Source organism: Gastrolobium bilobum, unplaced genomic scaffold (assembly GCF_033153095.1).
Source record: "Gastrolobium bilobum isolate Gb01-03AN ecotype WA unplaced genomic scaffold, APGP_CSIRO_Gbil_v1 utg1427, whole genome shotgun sequence".
Taxonomy (NCBI): Eukaryota; Viridiplantae; Streptophyta; class Magnoliopsida; order Fabales; family Fabaceae; genus Gastrolobium; species Gastrolobium bilobum.
The window spans coordinates 166,358-189,334 of NW_026896702.1; the positions used below are offsets into that span (position 1 = coordinate 166,358).

The 22,977-nt window shown below is 37.6% G+C and overlaps 1 protein-coding gene across 1 annotated transcript; it reads right to left on the reverse strand.

Annotated features, from left to right (window-relative positions):
* Positions 1-21,811: 21,811 nt before the first annotated feature.
* Positions 21,812-22,318, reverse strand: LOC133301516 (uncharacterized). The gene has a single exon (XM_061501151.1). It carries the CDS (start codon positions 22,316-22,318, stop codon positions 21,812-21,814), a length of 507 nt encoding a protein of 168 aa, XP_061357135.1.
* Positions 22,319-22,977: the final 659 nt, after the last annotated feature.

Sequence of the window (22,977 nt, forward strand, 5' to 3'; positions counted from 1 at the left end):
TATGGGTCTTTTGTATTATTATTATTTTATTTTTGTAAAAAGATGTTAATCATGAATAATGTGTTATTTAATTATTAATTAATAACAGTATTTAATATTAATTAATAATGTGTTAATAATTTATCAGTCTAGCGCATTCAATTTGGGTACGTCAAGGTGCATGCAAGAATTTTTTTTCATATGAAAAGCTGGATATATTTGAAACTGTTCAGTCCTATTGAACCGTATAGTAATATCATAAGATATGCGCTTAGAGATACCCTATAGATAGGTATCTTGGTTGGCTTGTAGCTAATATTCCAATAATTGTGCATAAGCAACAGGTTTATAGTCGAGACGTGGGTGTGTGCACAGTGTGGACAGAAGTAGTAAATGAGTTCAGAGTGTGTGTACCTGGAGGTTTTAAGCAGTGTTTTAAAATTCCGCCCAGCCCCTTGGGTTGACTCGGGTCAACCCTGACCCCTCCCCTCTGAGGGTTGGGGTCATAAGTTGGACCCTATATGCATATCGACCCCTCTGACCCCCAAAATTCGATCGAATTTCAGTGATTCCGGGATCAGAGGGGTCAAAGGGGGTCACTACATGTTTTTTTTTTTAATTTATTTTCATGAAACAACATTGTTTTATTAAAAAAATAAAATAAAAATGCTTTCAAACCTAAATCTAATCGTTCTCTTCTCTCCTAGCGATCTAAACGTTTTCAATCTTCACTTCGCTGCCGTGAATCTTTTAGAAAAGGTAAAGATTTTACCCATTCAAATGAAATCCTTACGGTCGTCGATGGAAAACAAAAACTCATTCTTACTTCCTTTAAATTTTTCTGTCAGAGACCTTCTCAAAAGAGGCAGAATCGGGTCAGCATAGTGACCCCATTAGAATGAGTTTTGTACTCTGGTATCTTGATACTTTAATTAGGTTGTGTAATATTGACTTGTGGTTATAATTGGTGAATTATGTTAAATATATTTTGAATCTTTGATGATTGGTGGTTTGTTTTTTAATATTTTCTTATAGGATATATATATTTATATTTTTTTAATATATAAAACCGGGTCAGCGTAGTGACCCCGTGACCCCCCGATTGAATCCGTGACCCAGTGACCCTTGACCTCGGCCGGGCCGGGTTTTTAAACACTGATTTTAAGCCTTGTATTTATAGAGGTTATCTCTTGGGCTGTGTAGATCTCCTAGTTGTAGTAAGATTCAACTCCTTTTCTGTTGGGATAAAGATTCTATCCTTAATAACTTTACTATTTTATATTATTAGGATAATTGAGTTATTATATTTTAAAGGATTCTTGGATAGGTAGTTAGGATATAAAATATATCCGTGAAACGATTATGAAAGTCATATGTCAACTCCGCTTGGATCACATGTCAAGTACTTCTAAGATACAGTTGTTTTAATTTCATTAAGAGATGACTCAATCATAATGTTTGATATTCCATATTCTCCTTCTCCACCTCCTGGTTTTCTTCTCACAATTACGGTGGTTTTCTTCATAAGAAAATAAATTTGAAGGGCCCAATTTGTATGCTTAGGAAAGAAAACAATTACAAGGCATTTGGTACGCGACTTTTATATTAAAACTCGGGAAAGCAAAAATGGGGAATAAAGAATGTTGCATTTGGTAGCTCAAATATCGAAACTTTTCATGCAAAATATGTTTATGGGAAAATGGATCTGTGTGTTAACTCTCGCATTGTTTGTCAAATTATACATCCAAAGAATTGATGGAATTATTCAGTGTCCGGGGAAGCAAAATTTATAGCGCGAAAATATTTAAATTGACCTTCACAATGTGTACGATTTGTAAATTTCCAATAATGCTAGGGTTATTTTCGTAAAATAACCTAACATTCTCACAAATATATTACAACCAACCAAACACACATTCAATAAATTAATTCATAATTTCTCGGATAAATTTGATCCTACCAAACAGCTTTTTAATAACTTTTCAGTAAAATATATTTCCCGCTATATTCCAGTAATAATTATTTTCTAGATTAAAAAAATAGAGACAAGGGTCCCTAAAAGAAGCCATCATATAGCAAACTCATGACATACATGTTAGTGTACCTTTTTTTATCTGTAAGAAACCGAGAATAAAGTCAAAGATATGGTCGATATTGTTTCAGCAACAGTCTTTTATAATAGTAAAAAAAAAATCCCAATATCCTATATTTTGTGCACACCACTAATAACAGATACCTTGATGGTTAGGGTTTACATATGGTTATATATCTTTGTGCTTGAGAACTTGAGCTTGGAAGATTTACAAAGTGCTCAAAGAGACTTGCATACTACTTGACTCGTGGACTATTTCAACTCGTTATCAGAACAAAAGGGAAAGTAATGGCAGGGGTATTTATGACACTTAATTGTTTTGCATTAGATATAATTGCTTCTGATTGTATATGAGCATGATTAGATCATAAAGATATTTTAGAACTTACAATACAACATGACCAGGATATGCAAAAATGACATCTGGTTTAAGAACCAGAAAGTATACTCCGGTTCTTCTAATATTTCACCGTCTCCAAAGTAACGGCAAAAAAGTTAACCCCAAAACTACAAATTTGAAGAAAATGGAAATAATTGATAATCGAGGCATAGTAGCTGTTTGGGGAGACGCAAGGAAGAGACTAATCAATAGCATCTAGTAGAGGATGAAGTACACAAGTACATCATGGAGAGCCTTGATATACTCCTTTACTAGCCAGTTATGTGGCATTTTACTGAAGACCAACTCCTTTGTAAATTTTTTTTTTAACATAATGCTATTGGTAAGAATTAGCATTTTCCAAATAAAAATTTGAAGCAATTTAAAAAATTGAATTAGTGATTGAACTATTAAGCGCTCTAGATTATGATTTGATTAGAAAGATGAACTAATTTGGTAGTTGTCTCGGGATCGGTTCTCGGCTTTGAGCTTTCTTTAGAATTGGGATATGGGTTACATGTAAAGAGGAAAATTTCTTTGGTAATTCGTACAATATTTTTCCTAAATTGAAATTTTTTAATTCCATTTGAATCCAATTTTTTTTTTTCATATTTTTCTTTAAATTCAAAACTTTATCTTTTTTAAAAAAAAATAATCAGTATAAAAGTGGTACCAAAGAAACTCTCCTTTAAAGAAAAAGGTTGCCCCTGTACATAAGCGAAACTCGCTCTAGCTTGGGAGCCTGCCACGATACTCCAGCCTGCGTCGTGGTTTTCCCTCATGATCACCCCATCACCATGATTATCACTTGCGGATTTCCTGCTCTAGATCACTCCACATTCTCCTAATTGTTACAAAACCTCTATAAAAGGTAGATACAATGTTATGAGGGACACACATGCTTACGCTTGAGCATTTTGAACTTTCTATCATTTAGAGCGTTCTCACTCCCTCAATCGAACACACACTTACCTTGATTATTTCCATCGGACTATTGTTTGGGTGACTGATACTTCATTTTCAGGCGTCTCTCTACCACTTATCCGTAGATAGAAATACCAGCTCATTCATGCTGGACATCTTCGGTTTAACACTGCTGAATATAATTAACAGGGTTGAATTGGAATAATCAGTTAAAAAACATAATTAGTTTATGATCTGATTAGTTGAATCGACTGAACTGTTCTGTTTTTAAAATATTGATCGGAGGGAAGCTAGTTTTGCTATTTTATGCCACTTTTCTTGGCAAATTGAATTTTTTTAAATTTTTAATTTTTTAATATTATCATAAACTGAATGCAAAAATTATATTTTTGAAAATCGAGATTTCCGGACAAATAAAAATTTCTCCTGTACCAAACGCTCCCTACGGCAAAACTATGACGATGATGTTCTCTTGATACAATTTATACAATTATTTGTAATCTGATCATATAAATTATTATTCGTTTGCTTAATCCTTTAATTAAGTAATACACATGTCCGTTTACATATTTAAATTTTAAATGTTTAATTACTTTTTCCCATTAAAAAATTAATGTAAAAGTTAAAAAAAATAATACTAATAAAAATTTAAAAGTAAGCAAACATAAAAAAAAAATGTAATTCTCGTTGTATCTCTGGCAAAAAAATTAATTTATTACTTTTTTAATAAAAAATTACGAATAAATAGTCATTTTGAAAATAATTACGAAACTATAGCACTCAGTCACGCCACATGGGACGTGTTCCAAAGGAGAGAGACACGCTCATATGGGGCGTGAGCCTCAGGGAAAACACGCTTACATGAGGCGTGACCAAGATGAGAGAGACACGCCCATGTGGGGCGTGACCAATGTTGAAAACACGCCCTCTTTGGGCGTGACCTATGTGTAAGACACACCCATTCTGGGTGTGAGTGACCCATCTAATTAAGTAACTAACTAATTTCTAAGTGTATAACTAATTCCTATCACCAGCATATACCAATTTATAAGTAACTAACTAATTTCTAAGTCCCTATCTAATTCCTAAGTCACTAATATTTTTCTAACCTCCTAACAATTATCTAAGTCACTAATAACTATCATATATTTATTGCTGTTAAAAAAAATATAAACAATAAATAGGGACTTACATGAGAGAGACAGAGTTTCGCTATGCCAAACGCTCCAGAAGAAATGTAGAGAGAAGTTAGAGGAGTGGTTTAGAGAGAGGAAGTGAGGGATGAAATGAGGAAAAAGTGAAAAATGGAGTATTTATAGATCAGGGAGGTCACGCCCTTGTTGGGCGTGTCTCTCTCCTGGTCACGCCCATCTTGGGCGTGTTTTCCCTGAGGCTCACGCTCCATATGGGCGTGTCTCTCTCCTTTGGAACACGTCCCATGTGAACGTGATTGAGTGCTATAGTTTCGTAATTATTTTCAAAACAACTACTTATTCGTAATTTTCTATTAAAAAAACAATAAATTAATTTTTTTTTCCTTATATCTGTTGTACCATGATACGAGAAGATTGTATCTTTTTGAAGTACAAAATGTTTCCTTGTAAACTAATGAAAGTGAAAAAACGTCGAGCAATTTTGATTGAATTAGTGAAGGAAAGATTGTGGAAATATTTGGTAATATTAAAAAGAAAAGTACTTCCCCCGTAAAAATATTTTCTTAATTTCCCCCCGCAATTATTATTCATGTTTCGCTATTTTCGAAATGCAAATATAAAGGAGCCATGTTTACCGTCCACAACTGAAAGAGATGGGTCTGACTTGATTCATTTGATGTGCGAAAGATGCTTCACTTGAAATTATTCTAATTGAAACCTTCCAGTTGTTGCACGACGTCAGTCTATTAAAGTTTTGCAAATCAACTTTAAAAAAATGTACTTAAAACCGTTGCAACTAATGTTCTTCTATTATAATGTGCATGCAAAATTGGCGCTTATTGCTTAGTGTATTTTCTTCCTACCTTCCTCTTTTTGTTTTTCTTCATCTGAGGAGGTTAGGTAAACAAGTTCTCTTCTTTTTGGAGGTTAGGTGCACTAGTTCTCTTCTAAAACTAAAAGAGGAATGAAAAATGAAAAAAAATATAAATAAAAAAAATAAAAGAGCACAACACACAAGATATTTGTTTAACAATTATCACATTCCGCTTATGAGTGGATATTTGTTTTAACATAACTCAACACAAATATATAGATAATTGATAATTTAGTAACATAAAGCGCGTTAGTTACAAAGAAATGGACTGTTGTAAGCATGAGTGTATAGAGTTAGAGCCTTAGAGGTAGGGATGTTCAAGGGTCGAATTGAAATGAATTTCTTGAAAAACTGAACCGAATTAGTTTAAAAGATAAACCAGTTCGGTCCAAAACCAGTTCAGTTCGTTTTGAAAGCGGTTTAGGTCGATTGGAAACGGTTTGGTTTGGTTCGGAACCAGGGTCGACCCTATTCTGAAAAGAAACTAAAAAAATTAAAGAAATAAAGAAATAAAGTAATAAAAACTAATTCGGTTCGGTTTGAAAATGATAGTAAGTAATGAGAATTTTCTTTTACATGATATATCTGTTCTGCCCAAGGCAGAAATGTCAAACCGTAGGTCAGATAAATGATGTTGGATCTAGTGCTTTCTCTCTAGATACCTAAGAATTAGGTATCTTGGGGGTAGCAGATCACTACACACTATATGACGGCCTTAGCCAAAGGGGGTGTGGGTGTGCGCTGTCATGATTGCATAAAATAAGGTTAGAGAAAGATCAGTCATACATGTGGTCTTTAGCCCCTATTTATAGTGCTTACCTTTGGGCTAGTACTATTTGGGCTTCATGCGGATATGGGCCCTCCTAAGGTCCATAACAGTTGCCCCCCAGCCCGGTAGACTGAATATTCAGGATGTCGGGATGTCCAAGTTAGGCCTCTTGATGTCTGCATTTCACCCCGGATGCGAGCCATCTTGGCCTTACTACTTTCTGCTTCAGTTTGGATCTCGGTTTCTCATCCTGTTTGTAGGAGATAACTGAGATTCTTCTGGAGACCCCGGGTATGACCCTATCCAGGGTGCCTTACTTGTATCGTGCTATACCGTTCTTTTTCCAAAAATGGTTCCTCTTTCCTGTTGTTCTCCAAGAAACGGTTCGTCTTATGTGAGAAACGATTCTTCTTCCACCTAATGATTACCTTTCCACGTAAGCCCCTTCAACGAGTGCGATGTGTGATATTGCCCTCTCTTCGCCGTTTTGGCATTAATTCCCACTGCAAAAACGTCCCTCAACTGTCTTGTCTACCCTGAAATTACTCCAATACCCCTGCCTTTCGGTTTCGCGGTTTAAATCCTTTCAACTTCGGTTTCCTCACTAACTTTCCATTTCACTTTTCAGAATCATTCATCAACGTTCGTATCGCTCATCGCATTTCCCTTCCACCCATCATCCTCAAACCTCCCTGACGCTTATTCTCCTCAGGTGCGTTTTATTGGTATTTTTTCATCATTTTGCGTGCTTTCCTTTTTACTTGAATGTGGTTTTCTGCTCTACTGTGTTCTTCGTGCATTATTCAGTTCCATGCACATACCTGTATCTGTAATGTGCCATATTGTTCTTGCTTTTTTGATTAAGCTTCGCTTATTTGCACTGTATTGCTTATACAAGATTATCTGCTGCCTGTTCATTTCCCACATATCTTAGATTGAAAATCCTCCTGGTATGGGTGAGAGAAACTTTACCATCCGCGGGAGGCCTACCTGCCCTCGCATTTTTTGCCGTTGTGATGAAATTGATGCCGAGGAGGAATGGAGAAATGCGGAAGAAGAAGAAAGGTTTATCCAAAGCCTGCCTCCCGGTCCAAGGTTCTGGTTATATGGAAGACCTTGAACCGAGGAGGAGACCCAAGCCGCCTTACTAGGACGTTATCGAGGCGATGAGAATAGAGGGGCATCCTCATCTCGCCCCTCAATCCGAGGGCAGAGCGGGGGTCACCAAGGTGGCAGGGGTCATCCAGGTAGGAGGGCATCTCGCCCCCCGACCCGGGGACACAACCGGGATCCCGACCGTATTTTAGGAGTTTCACCCAGACGTCCAATTCATGATCTAGCTCCATCCTTTCCTCCTTCACTTTCAACTCTGACTCCAACCTGTAACCCTTCTCCTCTTCCTGCTTCGCATCCAAGAATACCCACTTATCCGAACAATAGGGGTCCAGAACCTTGCTTCAATTGTGTTTACCTTAGCGCTCAATTTGTTGAGAAAGGGAATGACTTCATGGCCGATTTAATATTAGGCAGTTGTTCACATTACCCTGGTTCACCTATCCCTGCTTCCGTTGTCGGATCCGATGACTCCTCAAGATCTTTGGATAATTGTTTATCTAGCTCGGGTACGTATCCTCTTTGCTATGTACTTTTCTTGCTTTTTAATCCTCCCATTTTGTTGTTCTAGGTATTTATGGAGTCCCTTTTTGCAGAATTAAATGTGGACATTGCCTCCTCCAGTCAGGGTCAAGATACCGAGGTGAGCCCAGCCGAGAAGGGTTCTGCCCCTGTCAGTACTGACCTTCGAAAGCAATATCTGTGGGTTACAGAAGAGGTTTTAAGCTTTAGGTCCAAAATATCCAACGAAGAGGTTTTAAGCTTTAGGTCCGAAATATCCACCGAAAAGGTATCTGGGCTTCTAATCGGCAACCTGGTTGGCTTCAACACATTCACTCTTGTAGAGGATGAGCCGGTTTGCTCAGGGCGGAACTCAGAGGAACCACACTCCTTCTTTTTTTACCGTGACCTAGTAACGAAGATCGGAGTCCGGTTTCCCTTCTCTCCCTTCAAGATTCAGCTCTTGAACCACCTTCTCCTTGCACCAACTCAGATTCACCCCAATGGTTGGGCTTATATCGTCACATTCGAGCAGTTGTGTGCATCCTTATCTCTGTCGTGCACAGTTCCTCTTTTCTTATATTTTTTCAACATCTACACCCCTCATACTGGCTCTGAGCCTCCCCAATTCAAGGGATGGACCAGCATTCGAGGACGTGCTAGCAACCCTTCTAGGAAGCTGTTATCTGTGTACAGCGACTCTTTTAAGGATTTTAAAGCCTTTTACTTCAAAGTGGTGTCCGAGGTTGGGGAAAAGCCATGGTTCATTGGCGATGATGGGGAGGGAGTATTTCCCCTTTATTGGTCTCGGGAACATCATCTTCGCAAGTCAGCCGACCTCAAGCTAAGGTTGTCAAAGGATGTCAAAGGAGGACAAAATTAGTGTTAAAACTTTATTGGCCCATGGCCGTTCCAATGGCCATCTGAGTGCAGCCTTCTTAGTAGCTAAATCACACTCCCACTCGGAACCAACTAGTATGCTCACATTATTTCATCTTTATTGCTTTTGATAGTTTCTTTTCACTGTTTTAATGTCGTCTTTTAACTTGTAGGTTCCAGTATAAATTATGACATGGAAGAGGAGGGGCCGGGACCAGACTATATTTTGTCTTTGAGAGGTCTGTCCACTGCCCCACCCCCACCATCTTCCAAAAGACCAAGAACAATCAGTCCTGCTGTAACCACAACCTCGGCTCCCGCTTTCAACCCCGGCGTCTCCATCTTAGATCTCACCAATGACTCTGAAAATCTAGAGTCTGATGTTAACCCGGCTTCACCGATCTCGTCTGGCGGGGGTAATACACGTGCCATAATCTCTCTTCCCCGTGGTGCTCCAGCTCCAGCTGCCCTCCCAGCCGGACTTAGGGGTGGAGCATTATGGGACTCGGGGGTAACCCCCGAACTTCGTGGTGTCATTCGCCCTTCAAGGCGGCATCGTTGTTAAAGCCATACTCTCTGCTGCTAGATAAACATTCTGAAGTTGTTACTGAGCTGGACGAGCTCCGGGTGAGTCATGACAAGGCTGTTCAAGACAATAAGAATTTGATAAGTAGTTTCAATGCCATAAACATTCTTGCTTATTTCTGCAAGACAAGTTTCAATGCCTCGTTTTATGCCTGGCTAGAACTGACGATCTTGCCCTTGGGCAAGACGGATTCCAATACCTCGATTTTTAATTCCTGGCTAGAACTCACGATCTTGCCCTTGAGCAAGACGGGTTTCAATACCTCAGTTTTAATGCCTGGCTAGAACTCATGATCTTGCCCTTAGGCAAGACGGGTTCCAATATCTCGACTTTTATGCCTGGCTAGAACTCACAATCTTGCCCTTGGGCAAGATGGGGTCCAATACCTCGGCTTAGAAGCAAAAATATTTTTAGAAGAAATGATTTTTTTATTCAATCATTCATAATTTGAAATTCTGACTGCAAAAAAGAAATATTAAACTTGCTCTTCTTTTTAACTAAATTATTTCTTAAGCTTGTCTGCATTCCATGTCCTTCTAATACTTTTTCCTTGTGTAGTTTCCAACACGTAAGATCCTTTTGACAGCTTCGCTTTAATTTTGAATGGTCCTTCCCACTTTGGAGCCAACTTTCCTTCAGCCGCGTTTCACCGTCTAATCTCTGCTCTTCGGAGAACCAAATCTCCTATCGTGAACGATCTAGGCTTCACTTTCTTATTGAACTGGTTAGCAACTAGCTGCTTTGTCGCGAAATTTTTGCAGTGAGCCATAACCCGAGCTTCATCTATTAGATCCAGTTCCACTGCTACTTTTTTGTTATTTTCTTCCTCTGTCTGTGATAGGGCTTGAACTCTTCTCCATGTCGGCTCTCCCAATTCCACCGGGATCATGGCCTCACACCCATAGGTTAACCTAAATGGGATTTCTCCAGTAGACGTCTGCATCACGGTTCTATATCCCCAGAGTACATACCTCAACTCTTCTACCCACTTGCCTTTAGCGGATTACTCTATTCTCTTTCTTAGTCTTTCTATGATGACTTGATTTGCTGCTTCTGCTTGTCCGTTAGTCTGATGATGCTCTACGGATGCGAAGCGATTCCGTATATGAAGGTTTGCCATTAACTCCTGGAAGGCTTTGGTTGTGAACTGGGTTCCGTTATCAGTAACTACCTCGGCTGGATCCCAAATTTGTAGATCAAGTTTCTCTCAAAGAAAAGTTGAACCCTAGCCGAAGTGATCGTTGCCACTGGCTCTTCTTCTATCCATTTAGTAAAGTAATCAAAGGCTACTATTAACCATTTTAACTGTCCTTCAGCTTTTGCAAATGGGCCCAGAAGATCCATTTCCCATTTAAAGAACGGCCATGGAGCCGTGATTAAGCTTAATTCTTTTGGGGAGGCCAGGAGGTTCTCTCTATGTTTCTGGCATTGATCATACTTCTGCACATGTTCTTTTGCATCATTACTCATGGATGGCCAGAAGTACCCGGCTCTAACCGCTTTTCGAGCCAAAGCCTTACCTTAAATATGTTGGCCATTGATCCCTTCGTGGATTTCAGTCAAGACATATCTTGCTCTATCTGAGCTTAAGCACTTCAACAAAGGTGAATAAATACCTTTTTTGTAAAGTTGTCCTTCCACCATGGTATATGATGCTGCATTTTTAACTAACTTCCTAGCTTCCTCCTTTACGACGAGCAACGTCCCATTTTCCAGATAATCGATGATAAGGTGACGCCAGTCATCTTCTTCTGATATTTGCATGATACATGTGGGTTATGGGATACTTTGTTCAACCACTGTCCTATGGTTTCCCCACCCTCTGGTGCTTGCTAGCTTGGATAATATGTCAGCCCTGTTGTTTTCACTCCTTGGAATATGACTGACCTCCACCTTCTCAAACTCTGCTATTAGCTGCCTCGCAGAGTCCAGATATTTTGTCAACAATGGTCCCTTAGCTTGATAACTTTCTTCGATTTGGGAAGTAACCAATTGAGAGTCACTGTAAACCTGCAGCTTCCGTGCTCCGAGTTCCTTAGCCTGTTGTAGGTCGGCTATAAAGGCCTCGTACTCCACCTGATTGTTTGATGTTTCAAAATTCATTTGCATAGAGTACTCAACCGATATTCCTTCCGGGTTTTCGATGATAACCCCGACCCCACTGCCTTTGGAGTTAGAGGATCCGTCCATGTATACTCTCCATGTGTCCGAGCTGTTTGAACCCTCCATTTGGATTAAAGTAAGCTCCCTAATAAAATCTGTCAATGCTTGGGATTTGATTGCTTTACGACTTTCGAATACTATATCAAATTCTGACGATTGCACAACCCAAGCCATCATTCTTCGTGCTAAATCAGGCTTGTGAAGGACCTGCCGAATTGGCAAGTCCGATCTAACCACAATTTGGTGTCCTTGAAAATATGCTCTGAGTCGCCTAGATGAGATTAGCAAGGCGAAGGCGACCTTCTCCAGCTTCTGGTACCTGAGCTCTGCTCCCTGTAGTAGACGACTCACAAAGTAGATTGGTTGTTTCCCCTCCTCATTTTCTTGAACTAGGACCGAGCGGACAGCTACATCTCCCACAGAAAGGTACATTATCAATGCCTCCCCTTCTCTTGGTCTGGTTGAAATTGGTGGTGAAGCCAGCTGCTTCTTAATCTTTTGGAATGCGGCTTCACATTTCGAAGTCCATCCATACTGCACCTCTTTTCGAAGTAGTTTGAAGAAAGGTAGTGTCGTTTCTGCAGACCGAGGTAAAAATCTAGTGAGGGAGGCTAACCATCCTGTCAGCTGCTGTATCTCTTTCTTATTCGCCGGGGCTTTCATCTCCAGCACGGCTCTACATTTATCTGGATTGGCTTCAATGCCCCTGTGAGTCAGCATAAATCCAAGAAATTTCCCTGCAAGGACTCCAAAAGCACATTTGGCCGGGTTTAACCGAATGTTGTATTGTCTTAGTTTTTCAAAGGTTGCCTTCAAATATTCAATATGCACCTCCAAGTCCGATGACTTAACTATCATGTCATCTATGTATACTTCCACGCTTTTGCCAAGTTGGTCTGCAAATACTTGATTCATCATTCTCTGGTAAGTAGCCCCTGAGTTTTGCAGCCCAAAAGGCATCACATTGTAGCAATAATTCACCTTCTCTGCTATGAAGGCTGTCTTTTCTTGGTCTTCTGGATGCAGTGGAATTTGGTTATACCCCGAATAGGCATCCATGAATGACAGCTTCTGGAACCCGGAAGAGCTATCAACCAATTGGTCTATGTTAGGCATAGGGTATGCATCCTTAGGGAACACTTTATTTAAATCAGTGTAATCCGTGCACACCCTTAATTTTCCATTTGGCTTCTTAACCATTACCACATTAGAAAGCCAAGTAGTGTACTGTATTTCCCTGATGAATCCTGCCTCCAATAGTTCCTTCACATGATCTTCTAATACCTGCCGACGTTCCGGGCTGAGCTTCCTCTTCTTTTGAGCTACCGACTTAGACCTCGGGTACACTGCTAGCTTGTGACAGCAGAAAGCAGGATTGACCCCAGGAATTTCTGAGGAGTTCCAAGCGAAGACGTCCTTGCTATTCCTTAAACATGTTGTAAGTTGGATTTTTACCTCGTCCGCCAACCCCTTACCAATCTTTGTAACTTGTCCCGGCTCCCCAATGGTCACTTCTTCTCATTCTCCATCAGGTTCAGGCCTCGGCATCTGAGTATCATCCCTCACGTCTAACTCAACCATGTTGACCGTAGTTTTCTTCTCCTGACTCGGCCCTCTTTACTGCTACTATTATTGATCCCGATTGAATGTTTGGGATCATTTTCCACTGTCCTAACCGATTTGAAATAATAGTCTCGGGATTCCTTCTGATCTCCGGCAATGGTAATTATCGTATTCTTCTTACCAATCATCTTAAGCTTTTGGTGTTTGGTAGATACTAACATATCCTAATCGTAGATGGTCGGCCTTCCCAATATGACATTGTACTCCGAAGGGAAGTCGGCTACGATGAACCTTACCCGTTCGGATTTGTACGCCTCTTTGGTTCCTAAGGTAAGCCTGAGTTCAATATACCCTTTGGGAATAGTGTTATGGCCGTTAAATGCAATCAAGGCCGCGTTGCAAGGCTTCAAATCTTCCTAATCTAGATTCATTTTTTTGAACGCCTGCCATAAGATTATGTTGGCACAATTGCCGTTGTCTATAAATATCTTCTTGACTCTGTAGTTGACTAGCGTTCCCGTAATGACTAGTCCATCCACATGTCCTGGCATCACATCCTCCAACTTCTTCTTGGTGAAATATAGTAGTGGCGACTCCGGCTCTGTTTCTTTGAATTTAGGTCGCTCCCGTATAGAGAGCACCTGGCATTCTTGAATAGTTTACGATTCTGGATCCAGATTATCTCTTGAGACAACAAGACTTATTGAGAAGGAAATAGTGTCGCCGGTGACAAATGATATTATCATATTTTCTCCCATTCCGCTATAATGTATTTTAACTTTTATCTCAACCTCAACCAAATCTTTGTCGTTTCCTATGACATTCAGATTTGGGCATTCAATATTCTCGGGATTATTGCGGTTAGCAGCGCTGCATTTATTTCACCGGGTTCGCTTTCTTTAGGATTAACCTCTTCAGGAGGCGCGATGAGTGACTTATTTTTATTTTCCACGGATTTATGTCTTTAGTCTCATTCACACTTCTGGTGTTGTCTAGATTCAAACAAATTTTGTGTCATTAAATTCTCCACAACAGGTGGCTCATTGGATATAAGACTTAGTCACTCTTTTGTGATCAATAAATATACATGGCATTTTTCTTGTTAATGATTGCAAGCTAATGATATTTTGAACTTCAAGTTCAATTATACTTGTATGTGGACCATTATAACAATTCAGTTGGTTTTTCATTCAAAATAATTTCCCGGGATTCATCAAGCTTCTGACTTTCTCCCCCTAATGCCGAGAAATGTCCCTCTATTTAATTCCTCTATTTAATAAGTGAATTGTGTATTAAACAATTCGCCTATCAGGCACTCTAAATACGTAAATGTCAATCCTTCAGATGACATAGAGACATATATATTTCAACCAAAAATGCGCAGATGGGAAACATCATGTTCACATTCACGTACAAGTTCAAAAGGCGAGTAAAAGCATATGTTTACATTGATGATTATGTAAATGTATCGATCAAAAATTTTACAATATCTAGTGAATCCTTTTACCATTTTTTTAAGCAATCCATCCGGGATGTATATAACGTGAGATTCACCATTCTTGCCCATATTCAATCAGCCATATTCATTTCATTAGCCACTTTAGTTTGGCTCCTTTCCTTTTCTTGATTTGACCCAAAGTTGGATTTGTAATGGTCCCTTCAGGGGTTACATCATTATTTGTGTTTCATAGCCCTCAAAATAACTAGAGTCTTTCATAAATTTAGCATTTATTTCAAGCAGCCTTTTAAACCAACGGGTCTAAAATTAGAATTATTTCCACTCATTTGGATATGGAAAAATAACTATATATTGAATGAATAATCATAATGATTTAAAGCAGAGATAATTTAATAAATTGCATAAATGACTAAATTGCATTCAATCTCAAATAGCAAAACAATAATAATCATTATTGCCTTATTTAATACATATGCATAATCATGCCAACTCACAAATTCATGCATTAAAGTATTGAATCACATTTAACCATGAAACAAATGTAACGCTATTTAATTAAAAAATCAAATAATAAAAGGCAAACTGATTGTTATCAAGAATCAAAATGCAATAATAATTATGACATTAATTTTGATTCGCATAATTGAAAAAATTTATTTAATTACATATCATCATTACTATTTAATTGCATTCAATTAAAAGAATATTACTAAATATATCGAAATAAAATAAATTGTACATAAAACAAAACAGTTAATCTCATAACCTTTCATTTAGTAGCAAGAATAAATTGTTGCAATATGTATTACATCTCTATTCATGAATGCATTTAAAAATAAAAATATACCCATCTCCACACAGGAATATAAAAAAGATAGGCATAATATCCTTTCTTTATAAACTTTTTTAATATCTTTACATTTATAAACTTTTACATAAATCTCAAGTTTCGCTCGTCAATTAGGAGAATCTAATTTTTAAATCATTAGAAATTTTTTACAACAGTAAAAAGATCAATGGCGGCTAGATTTTTCTATTTAATCTTTTTTTTCTTACTAATTTACCTGTAAGTCCATTTTTGCAATTCGAAGTAGAATTTCTTATTACTAATCATAAAATTATATATATTCCATATTGAAATGATAGAATATTTATTGTAAAAATAATGAAATGTCATTTTTATTTTGAATTCTATTTCATAAATTTGTGAAGTTTGCTCATAAACGTTCATAAAAGGAAAAGGTGGAAGAGAAAGACAAAAGTATAAGAGAAAGTTACTCTATGCTGAGAAAAGAGAATATGTGATTGATTGCATTCAATGATACACTAAGAAGTCAATTACAGAAGTGGTTTCAAAGTGGTTGTTATGGAGTTAAAACGGAATGGTTGCAGTATGTGACACTTTCATCCCATCTCGCTTCAAGCTCAGTGGACGGTAAAGGAATGGTTGAAGGAAATTGATAAACAAAACATGACTGGATATTATGACATGACCAGAAGGTGTGAGGCATTTGTAGCCTTTATGAGAAGTGCAGTAGCCTAAAAAGGTACATTGAATGGACTTGTAATCAAGCCTATGAGAATTGTAAGGTCGAAGATAAGGAAGCACATCCGAAAATTTTGATAAATGAATAGTTTCGTGACTTGTGGAAAAGTTTCAAAGAGAGACTTGTTATTGAGATAGGGAGAGGGGAATTGGTTAATGATGAAGGATCTTGCCATTAGAGCTAGACTTGTCTCAACTAATTAAATTTATACACACACACTTCTTTGTTTTTTAATGTCACGTTTCTAATTTGTCATTACTATTCTTTGTTTTACTTCTGCACTCTCATTGAGAAATTTAACCATAGCAATTGGTCTAGAGGGTTATTTACTATTATTTATCATCAAAGATAACTTAAAGATTACTGAAAATTTTATATTCAAATTTTATAAAAAAAAATCAACATATTATCGATAGATAAGGCATCATCATTATCATGCTTTTGATTTACATAAACCCAAAAATTGTATTTTCTTAAATTTCTAATAAAGAGAAAAAAAATAATGATAATAATTAACTGATATCAAAATGGCATACCTGTTAACCACTACTTCTCACGTGATTTGAGATGAGATACCCATTTTTTTTTTGATAACAAGATGAGATACCCATTTTGTTGTGAAGAAAGTGATCAACCGTCATAGCAACAACTTTGAGAAAAATTGCAACTTGTTATTCACCCAAGGAATCTTAGAAAGAGAAAAGAGGTTTTGATTTGAAAGAAAATAATATATATTTAGATCAGGTGTATAGATTTAGATCAAGCGATGAGGGGTTTGTTTGGTTGGTAGAGGGGTGTATAGATTTAGATTAGGCGATGGGGGGTTTATTTGGTTGGTAGAGGCTATCGTGTTGATAGATAACATGTTATAAAATAAAAGAAGAAATGAAAGAGAAAATGACAACAAGAAATAAGGCATAAATCTAATTCTATATACTTCAATACAAACAGACAACACGAAATAAGGCATAAATCTAATTATCATTCAGCTATATATACTGTCAAGAAATGGTTATTTGCATATATTGTATCCTCAGCTTGAGGTGTTTTTATACACAACGAACAATGATTCTAGAATAAATATAAAACAGAGAATATTAACAAACTAACAACTTCCTAATATTCCTATTTCTATCAAATGGTTTCAGATTACAACAAACTTTTCAATTTGGAATTCAAATCTTCTCTTCAACACTCCCCCTCAAGTTTGGTTCTATCATGTTGTACAGGATTGTGAGCTATTTCAATGGCTGCCTTGTTATCGCAGTAAAGCTTCATTGGTTCATTGTAGTTGATCCTAATATCTTGAAGAACTTTTTTTATCCATAGTAGTTCACAAATTCCACGAGCCATTCCCCTGAATTCTGCTTCAGCACTTGACCTTGCCACTACCTTCTGCTTTTTACTCCTCCAAGTAACTAGGTTGCCCCCTACAAAGGTAAAGTATCCAGATGTTGACTGTCTTGTAGTTTTTTCTCCAGCCCAATCAGAATTAGTATATCCTATAATAGATACATTTTGATTTTTTGAAAAAAAGTAGTCCTTTTCCAAGAGTTCCTTTCAAGTATCTGAGAATTCTATATACTACATTCATATGGTCATCACTTGGGGAGTGCATAAACCTACTCACAACACTTACAACATAAGAAATATCAGGTCTAGTGTATGATAGGTATATTAATTTTCCAACCAATCTTTGGTACTTGTCAATATCAGTCTTTGTTTGGTTAGGATAAACTGCAAGGGTATGATTCATTTCTATTGGAGTGTATACTGGTTTACTAGCTAACATTCCAGTTTCAGTCAACAAGTCAAGCACGTATTTTTTCTAAGATAAGCATATACCTTGATCAGATCTGGCTACTTCGATGCCTAAAAAATACTTCAGCTAACCCAAATTTTTCATTTCAAATTCGGTTGCTAGTTCGGCTTCTAATGCTTGCTTCTATTCTGTATCATCACCAGTCAGTACAATATCATCAACATATACTATTAGAACTGTTACCTTGTTGTTTTATTGTTTGACAAACAAAGTATGGTCAGAATTGCTTTGTTTGTATCCAAATTTTTTCATAGCAAGAGAAAATCGGCCAAACCAGGCCCTTAGGGACTGTTTTAGTCCATATAAAGCTTTCTTCAATTTACATACTACATTTCCCTTCAAGGAACCATAATTCATACCTGGTGGGATGTCCATGTACACCTCCTCCTCCAAATCTCCATTTAAGAAGGCATTTTTTACGTCAAATTGCTTCAAGGGCCAATTTTTTTGGGCTGCTATGGATATTAGGATTCAGATGGTGTTAAGTTTGGCCACAGGTGCAAACGTTTCTTGATAATCAATTCCAAACTTTTGTGTGTACCCCTTTACAACCAGCCTTGCTTTATACCGATCCAAGTTGCCATCAGACTTGAGTTTCAAGGTGAAGACCCATTTGCAACCTATCCTCTGTTTTCCTGTAGGTAGATGAACTATATCCCAAGGAGAATTCTTTTGTAGGGCTTCCATTTCTATTGCTATGGCTTCTTTCCATTTTGGATCAGCTATTGCATCCTGCACATTCCTAGGAATACATATACTAGATAATTGATTAGTAGCTAATGCATATGATTCAGATAATTTTTTTGTTGACACATAATTTCCAATTGGGTATTTGACGGAGGTATGTGGGTTAGGTTCATATAATTTTGTGGGAATTCCCTTTGTAACTCTCTCTGATCTTCTTAATATAGGAGTAGAATGTGTGGGAATAGAGGAATCAAATGTAGAGGAGTTTGGATCAGAAATTACCTCATTTTCCATGTGATGTGCAGTGTTTGGGACATCCAGAGAAGGTGGCTCAGTTATAGGTGTTAAGATTTGGGAGTCTTGTGTGTCATTTGGATCATCTCTTTCAGCTTCATGGAGTCTTGGACCAACGACAGGAGCATTGGTATTTTGTAAACTTGTTGGAAGTTCAACAGAAACTTTTCCTCCATAGTCAATCTCCCCCTGAGGAGAAGAGGGTAAAGCTCCCCCTAAATAAAAGGGCTCAGACTCCCGAAAAGATACATCTAAAGTAACATATATTTTACGAAGGCAAGGATCATAATATCTATAGCCTTTTTGTACCTCAGAATAACCCACAAAAATACATTTCTTTGCACATGGGTCCAATTTATTTCGAAGAACCTTAGGGACATGAACATAGGCTACACATCCAAATACACGGGGTTCAAGATTTGGGCAATGGGGAATAGAGAAGAAGGATTCCAATTTTTGTTGTGGAGTAAGAAAATTGAGAGCACGAGAAGGGGTGCGGTTAATCAAATAGGCAGCAGAAATTACAGCCTCCCCCCAATAATGTCTAGGAACATCCATGCCAAACAAAGATGCACGGACAACCTCAAGAAGATGTCTATTTTTACGCTCAGCAAGGCCATTTTGTTGGGGTGTGTATGGGCAGGAGGTTTGGTGTTTAATGCCATGAGTGGTAAGATATTATGTGAAGTGGGAGTTAAGGTATTCAGAGCCATTGTCAGATTGGAGAGTACGAACAGAAGACTGAAATTGTGTATGAACTATGTTGCAAAAAACTTTGAAGGTAGAAAAAGCACCATTTTTATGAGATAAAAGAGTAATCCATGTCATACGAGTACATTCATCAATAAAGATAATATAATAGAGTTTTTTTAAAGAGAGGGAATTTTCGCAGGTCCCCAAATATTTGAGTGTACAACTTCAAAAGGAATTGAACTTTTATTCATACTTGGAAAATAGGGGATTTTGTGGCTTTTTGCCAATTCACAAGTAGTACATTGAAATTGAGACACTTTAACTGAAGAAAACAAATGGGGAAACACTTTATGAAGATAACTAAAAGATAAATGTCCTAATCTACGATGCCATAACCAGATTTGAGAAAAAGCCTTGGAGTCAGAAAGAGAGGTACAAGTCCGAGAAATAGAGGGAGAGATGTTGCAGGTGAGATCCAAGTAGTAAAGGTCACCAATCTTAATGCCATAACCAAGCGTCTTCTGTTGGGGGATGTCCTGAAAAAGGCAGTAAGAGGGAAAAAAAAGTAACACAACAGATAAGATCAGATGTTAGGCGACTCACGGATAAAAGATTGAATTCCAAGGAGGGTACACATAAAACAGAGGAAAGTGTTAACTCAGGAGATAAAGAAATAGAACCTTGTCCAGAAATTGGGGAGGCACCTCCATTGGCAGTGGATATAAAAAGTTTAGAACAAGATTGGAAATTTGACAGTAAAAAAGAGTCCCGAACCATATGGTCAGAAGCTCCAGTATCAATAATCCATGTAGTATTCATAGAATGAGCAGAAAAAAGCAAAAGACTTACCCAAGATGCTACTTTAGACGACATTGGCCTGGGGACTTGGGGACGTATCATCAATAATAGTGAGATTTGCTTTAGGAGAGATCTTCTTCCGAGGACGTTTAGTGAAGTCCCACCAATCAGGATACCCAATTAGCTCATAGCAGCGTTGCTTGGAATGACCAGAGTCTCCATGTAACATCCTCTATAACTGACTAGGATAGAAGATATCACATTGATTCTTAAGTGAAATTCTAACGCAACAGATATGAAATAAGGCATATGACAAAATACCCATAAAATCTAATTATACAAAAGTTAAGTTCACTATTACATCAGAAATACATCATAATCTAAACTAAGAAAAACATATTTTCTTTCTATTAATTTGCTCCATTAAGCTCCATATAGTCTTCAAAGTCTTTAGCCATAGTGCTTATCCTACTCCAAAGCTATATAGACTGGTCTGCTTACTCTGGAAAGGTTAGCATAAAAAACAAACACACGTGAGATAAATCTCAGTAATATTGGGGTTTTCGAACTATAACCAATCCAACCACTTTAGTGAAAAATATCATTCTCACAAAGTAAACTTATAATAAGAAGATAATATCATAAACAATAAATATAAGCCCAACCTTTGTGGGTTCTTCATTCAGTCATACCCAAACCTTTGTGGGTTCTACCCAAACTTTGTGGGTTCTAGATACATATATAGGAATGTGTAATCTTTAACTGGAATGACTAATGCTCAATTCTGGAGCGCCCAAACTCTGTGGGTTCTGTATGTGAAAGGTTCTGTATGGCGGAGCTCAAACCATGATAAGGCGTCCCTTACCCTATAACCATTCTGATCCCCTTGTGGTCAGTCACATCAGAATCATTTAGTAAAGGATTACATATTCCATTAGTATTCATTTGGTACCAAAGAAATTCTTTAATTTCTATAAACTTGATTCAAGATCATTACTTTTTATAAATATCTAAGGAATCTTAATCATTACCTTTATAAATATCTAAGGAATCTTAATCATTACGTTTATAAATATCTAAGGAATATAATCATTACTTTTATAAATATCTAAGGAATCTTAATCATTACGTTTATAAAAATCCAAGGAATCTAATCATTACTTTTATAAATATCTAAGATATTTTGCTAAATATCTAAGATATTTTATATTTTATTTTATTATTATTATTACTTTGAATATTACACTCCATAATGAGAGCAAATGAAGGAAGAAGACTTGTGGGGAGGTGCATTATCCCGGCGAGGTCTGGAGGGTTGAGAAGAGTTGGTGTGAGGTTATGAGTGAGAAAAGCAGAGAAGGAACTTTCAGATTATTCATGGTATGGCGTTGTAGGGAATCACGCCTCACAAAAGCATAAGAACTCTCCAGGTCAAGTTTGGGATCTTTGCAAAGTATTTCACTACGTACCTGATCGAATTCAGAGTCAAGACCAGCAAGAAAGATGTGGAACCGTAAGCGAGAGAGAGTTGAGTGCTACTGAACAAGATGAACAACAGACTCAGATGAAGATGTACAGTGGTCAATTTGTTGGAAGATGGCTAATAGTTCACTGTAATAGGTTGCAAGAGGACGTCCGAGTTGCTTTGTGGTGAATGACCTTTGGTTAAGATCAAAAAGACATGACTCATCAGAATCAACATAGAACGTTTTTGAAGCAGCTTCCCATATTTCGCATGCAGTTTCCAAGCGAATGAACCGTTGCATCAGGCTAGGGCTCATGGAGTCGATTAACCAACTTTTGACTCGTTTGTTGTCGGTGATCCATGAATCAAATGAGGGGTCACCTGGGTTCGGTTTATTACGGGCCCCAATTCTCATATCCATGAGTTGTGACCAAAGAGGGTAGTTTGATTCATCAAGCATAACAATCAGAGGAAGAGAGGAATGGTCTTGGTGGATAACAATGTTCTGTGTTGGTGGTGGTGGGGTGGAGGACGATGGGGGAACAGTTTCAGAATTTTGTGGAGAAGTGTGGTCCATGGCTACGATGAGAAAATTAAGGTTCTGAATATGAAATTAGGAAAAAAACAAATTGGGAAAAAGAATTCTGAAGGAAACCAAATTCAGGTATGGTTCGGGTTGCCAATGTTAAAAGGGTGGGTACAGAAGGGTAGAAGAAATGGTTTTGCCCAGGATCACGAGAAGTAGAACCAAATTCTGAAAAAATGGTACGGGAGGGTAATGTTTTTGCCCAGGTAATAAATGGTATGGGCTACGGGAGGGTAAAACCAAATTCTGAAAAAAAATGTTTTTGTCCAAGATCAGAACAACGCTCTTGATACCTATGATGCATGGACACGGACACGGGACACGACACGACACGACACGCTGACACGTTAATTCTAAAAAATGTCATATTTGGACACGTTGGGACACGTTTTGATATTAAATAAATTTTTTAATATATATAACTAAAGCAAGTAAATGCAAAGGATGTAATAATAAAAAACATAACTAAAGCAAGTAAATGTAAAATGAATCTGAAAACCATAAATAGAAAAACACACACTCACAGACACACACGCAAACAGATTGGAAAGGCATGCAAGCATGGACAAACAGAGACATTGCACATTATTTCTTCTTCCAAATAATCTCTAAACAATTGAAGTGAGTGAGGCTATCTTAATTCTCTCCCT